General features: G+C 42.3%; 1 protein-coding gene across 2 annotated transcripts in view; it reads left to right on the top strand.

The window, feature by feature from the left end:
* The window catches only part of LOC124169016 (toll-like receptor 6), a 95,235-nt gene that overhangs the window by 57,722 nt on the left and 25,192 nt on the right, over nt 1–12,321 (top strand). For both annotated transcript variants that reach the window (XM_046547478.1, XM_046547479.1), the window contains exons 4-7: nt 3,923–4,417; nt 5,831–6,290; nt 7,825–8,323; nt 11,963–12,225. In XM_046547478.1, the coding sequence (XP_046403434.1) occupies nt 3,923–4,417; nt 5,831–6,290; nt 7,825–8,323; nt 11,963–12,225 (1,717 nt within the window). The remainder of the gene's footprint in view (nt 1–3,922; nt 4,418–5,830; nt 6,291–7,824; nt 8,324–11,962; nt 12,226–12,321) is intronic.

The raw sequence follows: 12,321 nt of genomic DNA on the forward strand, positions 1-12,321 counted from the left end.
TGAAGTGGACGGAGAGGAGGAGGAGCGACCAAGTGCTGGACATGGTGGGTGAGGAGAGGCAGCTTTTACATACAGAGATACGGAGGAGACAGAAGGTATAGATGGAGAGAGTACTTAGCGGGTAGGGGATGCTGAAAACAGTGTTAGAGGGTGAAATGTTAGGTAAATGAGGGAGGGTAAGGAAAAGGATAGGATTTTTAGATAGAATGAAACGGTGTAGGCCGCATTATGAATCGAGGGGCTGGGAGACTTGGAGAATACTTCGTAAATACTCTCTGGAAACCTGCCTTAATCGGTAGAGTACTGTAATCGTGACAATTCGATGCATTGTGACAGGCGCTAATAAATTGCGGCTTCGCTTTCAGAATAGCCATTGTTGGTCTCTCACTTTCCTAACGCAAAAGATAGCCAGTCCTTTCCTAGAGATGTTTGGGGAACAACTCGACGTGAATTGGGAGGCACTTGTGTTTTCAGTGCCATTGTATGCTAATTCCGAGCCTAAAGTGGGATTTCCATGTCTGGATCGCTTCGAGGATACAATGAAGTTTTTTATTGCGCAGCTTTCACTATATTTTCTGTGATGCACTACATTTACTGCAGCTATCCTTAAAATCTCGCATCCTATCCCAGAGGTAAGGAAAGTAAGGGAAAAACGTCTTGAAGAGCGCCAGGAAAAGAAAGCCGATGCACAAAGGCGAATTCACGGAGCAGTGGTCGCAATATTTCCATCGCTCCATTCATGGTCTTCCTTTTCAATTCTATTGCGTGCACACGGAAGCATTTGAGAATGGGTTTCCATTCGGATGGACGTGCATCCCACTCCTGCGCGTGCATTGTCGGGTGAAAATGAGTTTTAAGGTCATTACTTACCGAACCATTCACGCGTGAATTTGTAATATACACGCTTTTCAAAATTACTTTGTACTGTCTTTAGATTCATGGCCATTTTTAAGGTCATGCGTAAATTTTATAGTAATAGTAAATATAATGACTTATTCTACCAAAACAGAATGGATTCATACAATATTTCTTTAACAATTTGGAAATTACGCGCTCCACTTGACAAAAAGCCTCTTTTTAGGGTTCTAACAGGTTTTGACATGAATTATTCAAATGGTGTTAGTATATTTCATTATGCATTAGAATATTTTTAAAGAAAAAACAAACAAACTTTTTTTAACATACAACTTGACTTATCTTGATGAAGCACATTTTAATGATTATGCAAGACATTAACCATTACTTAGCTAATCTAAGGAAAGTTGTACAAAATGTATCCTCTTTCATTTTGTTAAGTATTTTATAATATAATTTGGGTTCCATGAACAAAAAGGATCCATTGAAAAGAGTGAGGCACACGGATACAGTAGCCTCTAGGAAAATTATACATAATATGTTCATTTAATTTGGCGCATTGCCGCTTCTCACATGTAACATTTTTAGTTCCTTCGAGCGGTGCATGTTTCTAAGAGTGAAGTGAAGCGACTCTCACAATTAGTTGGGGAGAAGTATGCTCTCTTTAATGGGGATGCGCATATTTGGGTTAAAGTGACGGAAATAAAACGGAAAGAGAACAATCGCGCCTTATCATTGAAGGAAGAACACAAAACTGCAGAGCGCGGAACTGATTCGTATTTATTAAACAAAGAACAGTTTTACTGGGATTGAACTCGGCTTCTTCAGATCACTGAGTTTTGCTACCACATGATATTTCCCTCCATTGGTGAATTTTCCATGTTCGTTGATTAGGCTATCTAACGCTATGTGTGTAATAGTGTTTTCGATGTTTATCTCTTGAATTCCCGGAGCCATGGACGTCCATCATGGCAGCAGAGTGAGGCGTGCAAAGTAGGATGAGAAGCATTACCGTGTTTTTCGATGAGCTGTCAAAGAAGATGCTAAGGGTCTCTGACGAATGCATAAATTCACTCAACAGCCCGCTGAATGAGTGGCCCACTGTCTTAAGTTCCCTCATGCACGACCTCACATGGTTGCGTGCCCACACTGTTATATTAATCGGCGTAAATGAAATTAATTTCAAGGGTATTCCGGGGGAAACCGTTCCGTGGACGTTGGGCAGGCACTGCGCCATTTAACATGGGCCAATTTGACTCCTCGGTCCGTGCGCACGCGAAGCACAACCGGAAAAATGAGGGCAAAGATGGATGAGGAGAGGATACTTATGAAGAGCGGTTTCTGGAGGCCAGTCCTCGGTCCTCACGAAAGAGAGCGTCCTTTAGACGCGAATGGTAGGTAAATTTAAAACAATAACTTCACGAAAAATAAGCTTAACAGCCTCAGGGCGTTTTTAGAAAAGGCGACCGTAGGCTGGACGACATTGATCATTATTCAAAGGGCCTAAACCTAACCGCCGCAGACCCTGTATTTTGAATTTGAGTTGAATGATAACTGTCTCGTTGACTTCTCCGGCGTTTATAATGACGATTATTTCGATACATGTCTTCATTTCTTTAATTTTCATAATTCCTAGCATGTAATTAGCATAAGCTACAATGCAATGAAATGAGAAACCCCTAAAGAGTGCTCTTTTGGTGGGTAAGCTATCCGATAGATATTACTACACAAACAAAAATATCTATGCACCAAGGCAAGTCTATGCTCTGAAAATGTTTTGTTTGAACGATACAGGTACAGAATGATCCCAGTGGAGAGAGGAATGGCTTATATAATGGTGCAGAATCCTGGAGAATGCCATCCAAGAACATTCTAAAAAGGAGCCTAATAATATTGTGAAATCACTCCGATGAATTATATTCGCAGGTCCTGAGGCTTGAACCCGGGTCGCCCGCTTGCGATGAAACGCAAATTCGCTGGGCCGACACAGCGTAGGCCACGGTTAAATAATATTCCTATTTACATTATGATTTACTTCTTTCCTTCGAATTATTCTGTTTCAATATTTTCGGGATTTCCAATGGGTGAAATGTTTGCACAGCAAGTACGTCGCTGCAAGTCCACTGTGATTGAAAATAATTTCACTCGGTACAAGGATAAAGCAGGATAGCGTTAAATTAATCTGCCATTCCAACGACGGTTGGTACAGGCTTGCTCATGAAGCCGTTGGGTTGAGACCCAGCGAAACGAAAAATATTTCACTCGAGGCACGGGTAAATAACTAAACAATTCGTAGAATCGTATATTAAAGAACATAATAAAATAGAAATTCCTGTTTCTATCTAAATTTCCAGACCCATGCGGGACAATGAGGAGAGATCAGATTGCTGTACTTGTTTGCGGGCTCATAGCAATGGCTTTAACCAACTCACACTAATTTAGTTCACTCACCCTGAAACCGATGGATGAGTCATCGGTGGAAGCTTTCGTGCTTCATAAATACTTGTTCCATAATATTTGTAATATATTTAAATGTTCCCTGTGGAAAATTTGGAAAAAAACAGCAGAATAATGGTATTCTTTTCGGGTCAAACCATGAATTGCTGGTATTTATGGACGACTTTATTTGCAGCAACTATTTATTTATTCATTCATTTATTTAGGTATCTATTTAGAAAACTGCATATCTTGTTACTTACTCTAAAACTTCATTAATTGTTCATATCGACTTAGTGTATATTTGTAATGTTGATATTTTATATAGTTAATTGTACCGTGGTGGCCTGACGGTGGTTTAACAGGTTCCCCACTGTCCTTGGGTTAATGCCGGGCCAATACTACTTCCGTAACAGTGTTCAACCCCAGTGATGCTGAAGAGGCGCTAGCCTAAGCAGCTCCGCGAATACATTTTTTGTTATTTTTTTAAAGTGTTACATGTTTTATGTAATTGTTATTATTCGCGTAATAAGCGTTATTAAACTTGAACTCGAGCACCTGGGTAACGCTTCGGTCGTTAAAATCTTAAGCCGCCCAGTGGCTAAAGGACGTTGTTTTTGTTTGTTTCCAGCACCTTGGCAATGCCTCGTTCATTGAGATCTCGGGCCACCAGATCAAGTCCCTACCGGCAGATTCCTTCTCCGGGGACATCGCTTCTGCCGCTAAACTCGAGCGCTTCCACCTGACGCGTGGTCCGCTTGCAGATCTGCACGCATCCGCCCTGGCCCCACTGCGGCGCCTCAAGACGCTCAACCTCTCCTCCAACGCCATCGCGGTGCTGCCCAGGGGCTGCTTCCGCGCTCAGCGGGAAGCCCTCGAATCCCTGGACCTCTCCAACAACCGCCTCTCCCAACTGCAGCCGCACAACCTCGCCGACCTCACGCGACTCGCCTCTTTGAACCTCTCAGGCAACGCCTTCAAGACTCTGCCCCGAGGGGCCTTCGCCCGCAACGCTCTGCTGCGCATCCTGGACCTGAGGCGCAACCAAATCACCGCCATCGACTCCAGCCTCCTCAGGGGCCTCCGTTTCCTGCGACGACTCCGTCTTTCTGATAATGCCCTCCAGGTAAAGCTATCACATCACAGTAATACACTTTTTCAACCATATACCTGACGCCCCAAGACTACTTGCGCGGTACTCTAACTTGCAGGATACCGGATATTGGTGAGCTCGCTACACTCACGCTAAAATTTCTATTGCCTCAACAATCACGTAGTGTTTTTGTAATCAATCGGCGTAGTAACAGATGGCCACAGTTAAAAAATAATCATATTTAAAATGTGATTTAATTCTTTCCGTCGAATTGTTTTGCTGAAATCTTCTCGGAAACATTTTGATTACAAAACGAATCACGTAATGCTTTCTTTAGGAAATTGAAATGTTTGGAGAGTAAATTAAATTTGAGGATATCTTGATACATACGATAGGGACATAAAGAGATCCATATCAGCTTTCAAATTCTGATTTCATGCATACATAAATTCAGCAATACTAAGATCGTCTTGCTAAAATGTTATAAACTCTTTCACGAAAAGTGTCTAAATTTTTTTTCAAACCCCTGATTTCTCTGTCCTCGCTTTGAAATGAGAATATTAACTTCAAGCCAGAGATCTTAGTGAATCACAAACTTATCGAGTGGCCAGGAGCATTTTCAGTTTCAGTTACGAATTTTTTTCGAAAAAAACGGTCTCGGAATATTTAGCTGGAGAAAACTGTACTTCCATACAGAAATTTTGACCAAAATATGAGATCCCGATGGCCAAACGTTTATTGAATTGAGATAGAATGACTCAATTTTACTTCTCGATAACGTACATGTATAATTTTTACTACGTTCAAGGTTCAAGATCGTTATGTCCTGTGTTGGTAAGTAATCGGATTACTCGTAAAAACTTACTTACTAACTTACAGTAATTTGTAGCGATTACTTTTACGATAGGTAATTTTTATTTGTGATTTACTCCTTAATGTGAAAGAGGAATGGTTACTTTCTTTGTAATTGTTACTTTCTCGTAATTGACGATTACTTTATTGATTTTACGGATTTCCTAGGCCTACAGATAACTTTGAGTCCCTGAGTATGCCATAATTTGGTTGTGTAGGGTCGGCCACTCTTACGTTGTAGCTTACTTATGATGAGTACAAAACATGACACCCTTGTGTTGTTGCACCAGTTATCATTGTATGTATCGCAATTGAAATTGCAACTTTAGCAATCTCTATGGCTCAATTATTCCACATTTTTACTGCACTATCTGACAATTTCCAGGTAGTCTCTAGAGTAGATAGTCTAACAAGAGGTATTTGTATCTCTAATTTTACTGATCACTTTTTTAAATCACTATTTTGTGCTTGCAATTGATTGTTTTTTTTACGAATTAACTGTAATTGAGGCCAGTTACTTTTTCTTATTAGTTTTGCCAGTACTGGTTTTTATCTTGTCTGATACTTGTCTGATGCGTTCCCCCTTCATTGCAGGAGATCAACCGCGGTGCCTTCGAGTCCGCCACTCGGATTGGAACCGTCGACCTCGCCCGGAACAACCTGTCCATCGTCCCGGCCAGGGCTTTCGCCGGCCTCCGGTTCGCCGAGGAAATCAACCTGTCCGGTAATCGGATCCGGACGATAGAGTCCGGGGCGTTCAAGGACCTCTACCTGGTGCACATCGATCTCTCGCACAACGAGCTCACCGAGATCGAGGCGGAGTCTTTCACCAACTGCGCCAACATGACCCTGCTGGACATGTCCCACAATCACCTCGAGAGGATACGCAAAGACGCGATGGACGAGATCTCTTACGCCGGGGAGCTCCTCTTGTCCTTCAACCGATTGACGGACTTCGGTTCACTACCGATCGCAAACATGACGGGCTTGAGAATTCTCAACGTCAGTGACAATTCCTTGAATTCGGTCCCGAGGAATGCCTTCCCCACAAAAGGTAACGATAACGAGTACATCTACATCTGCATAATACCTACATACTTCTAGGTTATTTGGCATGGGGTGATCAATCACCGGCATGCAGCATGCAATTGGATTCCACCTCATGCACACCACACAGTCCAAAAACCGTTAGGTTAACTAACAAATTATACTCCCACAACTATGCAATGGCAAAACACGCCAACAACTCATTAAGGTACTCATTGATAAAATGATAGAAGGTATCTCCTGTGATATTTTCTCCGGTTCGAAAGTTGTCTATCTCCTTGAAAATAATTAAATGTTGTTCCTTGGAGCAAATCTGCGAGGAGCGTGAGTGTGCATTTCTTAATTGTATTTTTGTCGATTTCAATTGGGTGAGTGGGTCGCTGGCGTAAGCTTCGTAAAACTGAGTGATTGCGTCATTGAGAAATTTGTTCCCTTACCAAATCTGCTGGGTGAGTGAGTGGACTGTGTTAGTGTTTTTTAGTGTTCTTTTAGTTAAAATTGTTGTATTTCTTCCCAGTGACATCTTGTCCAACTTTCCAAACCTTCCCTGTTTTGCCCAACAAGGATACGGCCTTGAGGAATTCAATTGTTCCAACTGTTATAAGGCTGAAGAGCGACCACTCCCTTATATAATTGTTGTCTACCTACGTTGTATGAAACATAGACCTCTAAAATCAATTATATATAAGTCAAATAAGACATTTTTCTATTTTAGAATAGGTGGTGTTCCTTGAAGGAATGCCGATCCGTAACTATTCTTGCTAGGTGTATAGTCGCTGCAAGAGAAAGAGAGTGAATGAAATGTTTGATACCTTACCTCACCCATGTGTCTTTTCAAACCCCTTAAAGACTTTTGGCCTCTCAAAGAGCTGCTCACCATCTGTATCGGTCCTGCATTTTCAGCTGTGACATTAGGTTGAGCCTGTAAAGAGAATAAGTGCAATAAATAATATGAATTGTTCCAAGTGTTTTCACCAGATTGGTAAAGTTACAGCGCGTTGAATGAAAAGAAAATTAGTTCTATGAACAATGAAACTATAGTATTCCGATTGCGTTGTCTATTTATATATTGATTGTCACAACATGGATTTAAGATTAAATTAACGAGCTGAATAATGCGACTTGTTCACTGTCCCTGTTATTAAGTCATCAAAATGTCAAAATCGATAATATTATTGATATATATCGTTGAGCCTCAATTTACTAGCACAAGCGGGCATATTTATTTATTCTCATACCACCGAAAACAGCTCACGTTGAACTTATATATCGGGGTTTTCAGCAAGATAACATTTACACGAACATCAATACCTTGGATAGGGGCAACCTACCCCAGCGGGACTCGAACCCGCGACCTCTTATTTGGTATACAAAAACTTTAACCCACTGCCACCGAGGCCAGCAGAGAGACAGACTAGGTTAAGTTAAAACATTGATTGCAGAGAACAATGTTAAACCGAATGATCTGATTTGTTCATCGTCATGGTTATCACGTCATTAAATTGTTATCATAAATAAAAAAAGCTCGTTTTCATCAACAGGTCTCGGTCTTCCGGAGCTGCACACCATAGACATGAGCCGCAACAACATCTCGTCCATCGCCAACGGCGTCTTCGTCCCTCTGCTGGGCCTCAGGGCCCTGCTGCTCTCCCACAACACCCTGGAGGCCCTCGGGGGCTCCGTGTTCGGGGCCCTGCCGTCCCTGCTGCGCCTCTCCCTGGACAGCAACCGGCTCACTTCGGTGGCGCGGGCTACGTTCACGCGCTGCGCTTCCCTCCGCACCCTCACCCTCGCCAACAACTCCCTCTCCGCCGTCGTCTTCGCCGTCCCCCCCGCGCTCGCGTCCCTGCACCTCGCCTACAACGAGATCGCCAGCCTAGGGCCTGCACCCCCAGCCACACCCTCCGCGCCCTGGCCGCCCATGAACGCCATGCTGGACATGGACCTGACGGGGAACAGGCTCGGGTCGGGCGGCGCGCTGGAGTCTCCGGACAGGGCAGAGGTCGCCTTCGCCAACCTACTCACGCTGCGAACGCTCAAGTGAGTACGATGCACGATACGGGACTGATTGCTACTGTGAAATGAAATATGCAACTGGTGAGATACACGTCCGGTTGAATGTTGACTAGCAATACTATTTCGACGCGTCATCTTCGGTTATTCCTCAGGCTGCCAGGTATGTGAAAGGTCGTTACGATAGTTTTGTTGGCGTAAATGACCTCTTAGATAAACTCGGATGGGAATCTCTGTCATACCGCAGATTGAAATATGGACTAAACCTATTATATAAATTCAAGAGCTCTGTATTATATTTTTTGACGAAGTTGGCTATATCTTACGAACGCCAGCATACTACGGAAGATCAGATCATATAAATAAAATAAGAGATATAGACTGTAGAACAGACAGATTAAGAATGTCTTTTTTCCACGATCAATGAGAGATTATAACGGCAGCGATATAACTCATAAATAATTAAAAATAAGTCACATACGGGTGTATGCCGCGTGTCGTTCACCCGTATGAGGTCTCTCTCTTTCAATCATCATGAGCCGCGAAAGCTTCAATCGTGAAACTCATAAATAGATTAGATGACTTGTAGTGTAGCCTACTAACTTATGTAAAATTTAATGCATGTTCTTAATTATTTTATTATTTCTAACAGCATATGGTAGTATAATTTGTTAGTATGCGTGACGTTTTTTTGGACCGTGTGGTGTGCATGGTGATTGATCACCCCCTGCCAAACACCCTAGTGGTGGCTCGCAGGGTATTGTGTAGCTGTAGATGTAGATTTAGATGGTTCTGGGTTATGTGTGTTTTGTACCTGCTGGGAAATCACCAAAAGGAGGAAGAGAGGACAAAGACTGACGAATGATATTGAGTATCGAACCCATTCCCCGATCCACACTCAAATCACTCACTTAGAATACATACAGTTCTAAAAATTTCGGAGTACGTATATGGATTGAATACTCTTGACATAGTCTCGGTCGCTTGTTGAACCTTCTATTTGAATAGAATTTTGGGGAGGCATATGTCAAAATATGGAAATAAAACCTGCAGAGTATGTTTCGTGCATCTAATGGCTACTCAAATAGGTTATAGAAGTTTTTTTAAATAATTAGCGTACGAGATAGATCTGGTGAAGTGCCGGCGGCAATCCGAAAATAGTGAGATCCTCCACTTGAATTTTGGGGGAAGGATGCGACATTTTTCCTCCGATTATTCTTGGCCGGCCACCTTTGGCCAAAATTTCCTGTCAAGTGGAAAATTACCCACCTGACTTAAAAATGCTCAGGTGAGTATCACGGTATCAACACTGATTATCAAATGAGTTTTCTACCGCTATAATAAATCGCTATTTTCACCCATTTCATTCGTCTTAGTCCTTCTTCATCAATAACGATTATTTTGAGGGCTATTGATAGCTAAAGAGAGCTGCGAGCGACTTTACAATAGTATTGGCAGCAGATGAGATAAGTGTTAGACTCCTCATCCGCATAAGTGTAAGCGACACATTGCGACAACTATTTCAGAAAATCGATTATACCCGTGTGTACTGTTGCCATGGTAACACGGGGCATCGACTCCCCCCTCCGTCTTGCTCGGCAACAATAGTCGCCCGGCGACCACGGCCTAGGGCATGGCTAACAATGCTCTAGCTACCTAGGTGATGAAAGCGCACGAATGAGTCATTTTTGATGAAGAGGGCCTCATAAGAACACGCATGTTCAATCGCTCCGTGGGAAATGGCCGTTGAAGTCGTCGTGAGACTAAGGATATCGCACAAATGGACGGAGAAGGATAACAACGGAAGGCATCTGAATGGAAACAATATCATCCCTCTATCCGCATATTCGCGGCGGCCTGCGTGGGGTTTTGCCAGTTTTCCTCACGCATCGGACGAATGTCAGGCCACGAAGCCATGCCGGATGAAAAGAGTGTCAGCATAATAGTGGAAAAGAGTTCAAGCACAATGGAGCAAAAGAGTTCCAGCATAAATGAGGAAAAGAATTCCAGAATATTGGACGAAGAGAGTTCCAGCGCTATAGAGGAAAAGAGCTCCATCGAGGTTGAGAAAAAGAGTTCCAGCATAATGGAGGGGAAGATTTCCAGCACCATGGAGAAAAGGAGTTCCAACACAAATGAGGAAAAGAGTTCCAGCACAGTGTAAAATAGAGTTCCAGCAAAATGGAGGAAAGAGTTCCAGCACAATGGAGGAAAGGAGTTGCAGCGTAATAAGTAATATCCAGTGAAGTTATACAGGGCGGCCTGCGTGTGGTTTTGCCGGTTTCCCTCACGTCTCTTGGCGAATGCCAGGCCACGAAGCCATCCCGGAGGAAAAGAGTTGCAGCATAATTAAGAGTCTCCTATCGCTGTTACAAGCTAGCAAACATAATAATCCCCATTCATTTTGTTCAACTTAGGAGAGGAATATATTCCTGTACAAAATGTATAAGCATAAATTACAATTACCTTAATGCGTAAATATGCATGTACATAAGCAGCATGGGAAATAAACGCTTTTTATGAAATGTAATTGAATTTTACCATTGCGAAACTCATTCCATGAATGCCCCATTAGAATCCATGCAGAACATTTAGCCTTTATTAGAACTCTCACGACCAGGATTTAAGAATAATACGCAGGATCATTGGGTATTTAGTTCCAAAAATTTTGTGATATGGATATTATATTTAGATTAGTATTAAGTCAGAGAGCAGCAGTCTTAATATCAGCACCTGGCGTTAAAATTTAATGTTTAAATGGTAAAAATAAATAATATATAATGAAAAGAGAATTAACTCGAATCAGAGAGAAAATACTGCAAGTGAAATCGACCTGTGTGTGAGTAGGAGGCGAGGTCTCCGAGTTATAGGGCTAATCTGCATGTATACGATAATGTAATCTGCATGTATATGGTTGTACTTATTGACAGTTATGGGAAAAGTATCGAAATAATTCAATCGGACTCAAATTTGCAATTAATAATATTAAAAATTAATGTTTGAAGATGTTGTCGGTAGGATTACAATAACTTTTAATTTTGTACCCGAACATGATGCAATCGCTCTCATTATTTCCTCAAAAAGGGAGTACTCATATGCACAACAGCATTTTAATTATTTTTAACGAAATTCAATTCATTAAAACAATCACTTCAATGGTAGAATTACGCTATTTAGGCATAAATAAACGTTTTCTATCAAACGATTTTACCTGTGGATGAGGCTAATGTAGTTGGAACTGCTTTTCGATCAGCGCGCGTGGAATTCAACATTTCACTTTTGATTACTCAAAGGTAAACATTAATCACACGAGTAGTTTACAAGAAATAATTATATGATTTTGTTCTTCCACGGCGTATGAAACTGGCGAAATCTTTCTGGGTTTTTCACTGGGTGAATTGATTGTTGGTCGACGTTTCGATGGCTGCCTCTGCCATCTGCTTCTGCCAGACGCAGACATTGAAACGTCGGCTTACAAGCAGTTCACCCGGTGGAAAACCCGATAAGATTTTACGAGTAAAAGTTCCTTTTTTTAATGAATCAATTGCAAGTGATTATTACCAAAGATGTAATCTTTAACGGTGCAATTCGATTCCTTTTACTTCCTTATTTACATGTAATTGCTTATTGATGATCTTTCGATATCTCTTTTTTTATTAATAATAGGCTGGATGGCAATGGTCTGAAGTCAGTGCCTCACCGCGCCCTGGCTCGCCTCGGCTCCCTCTCCGACCTCTCCCTCGCCGGCAACGACATCGGCAGTCTGGGGCGCCGCGCCTTCGGCGTGCTTCCCGTCATCTCCACTCTCTCCCTCGCCAACAACAATATCTCGCAGATCGAGTCGCGCGCCTTCGACGGCCTGTTGCAGCTGCTCCACCTCGACCTGTCCCTCAACAAACTCAGCCACCTCAAAAACGACATATTCCAAGGTAATCAGGGTGCGACTGTGCGACTGCCGAGGTTAGCTCAACCAAGACAATATTTAAGTTGGCCTTTCCACTATTTTATTCTAAATACTTTGGAAT

Source organism: Ischnura elegans, chromosome 12 (genome assembly GCF_921293095.1).
Source record: "Ischnura elegans chromosome 12, ioIscEleg1.1, whole genome shotgun sequence".
Classification (NCBI taxonomy): Eukaryota; Metazoa; Arthropoda; class Insecta; order Odonata; family Coenagrionidae; genus Ischnura; species Ischnura elegans.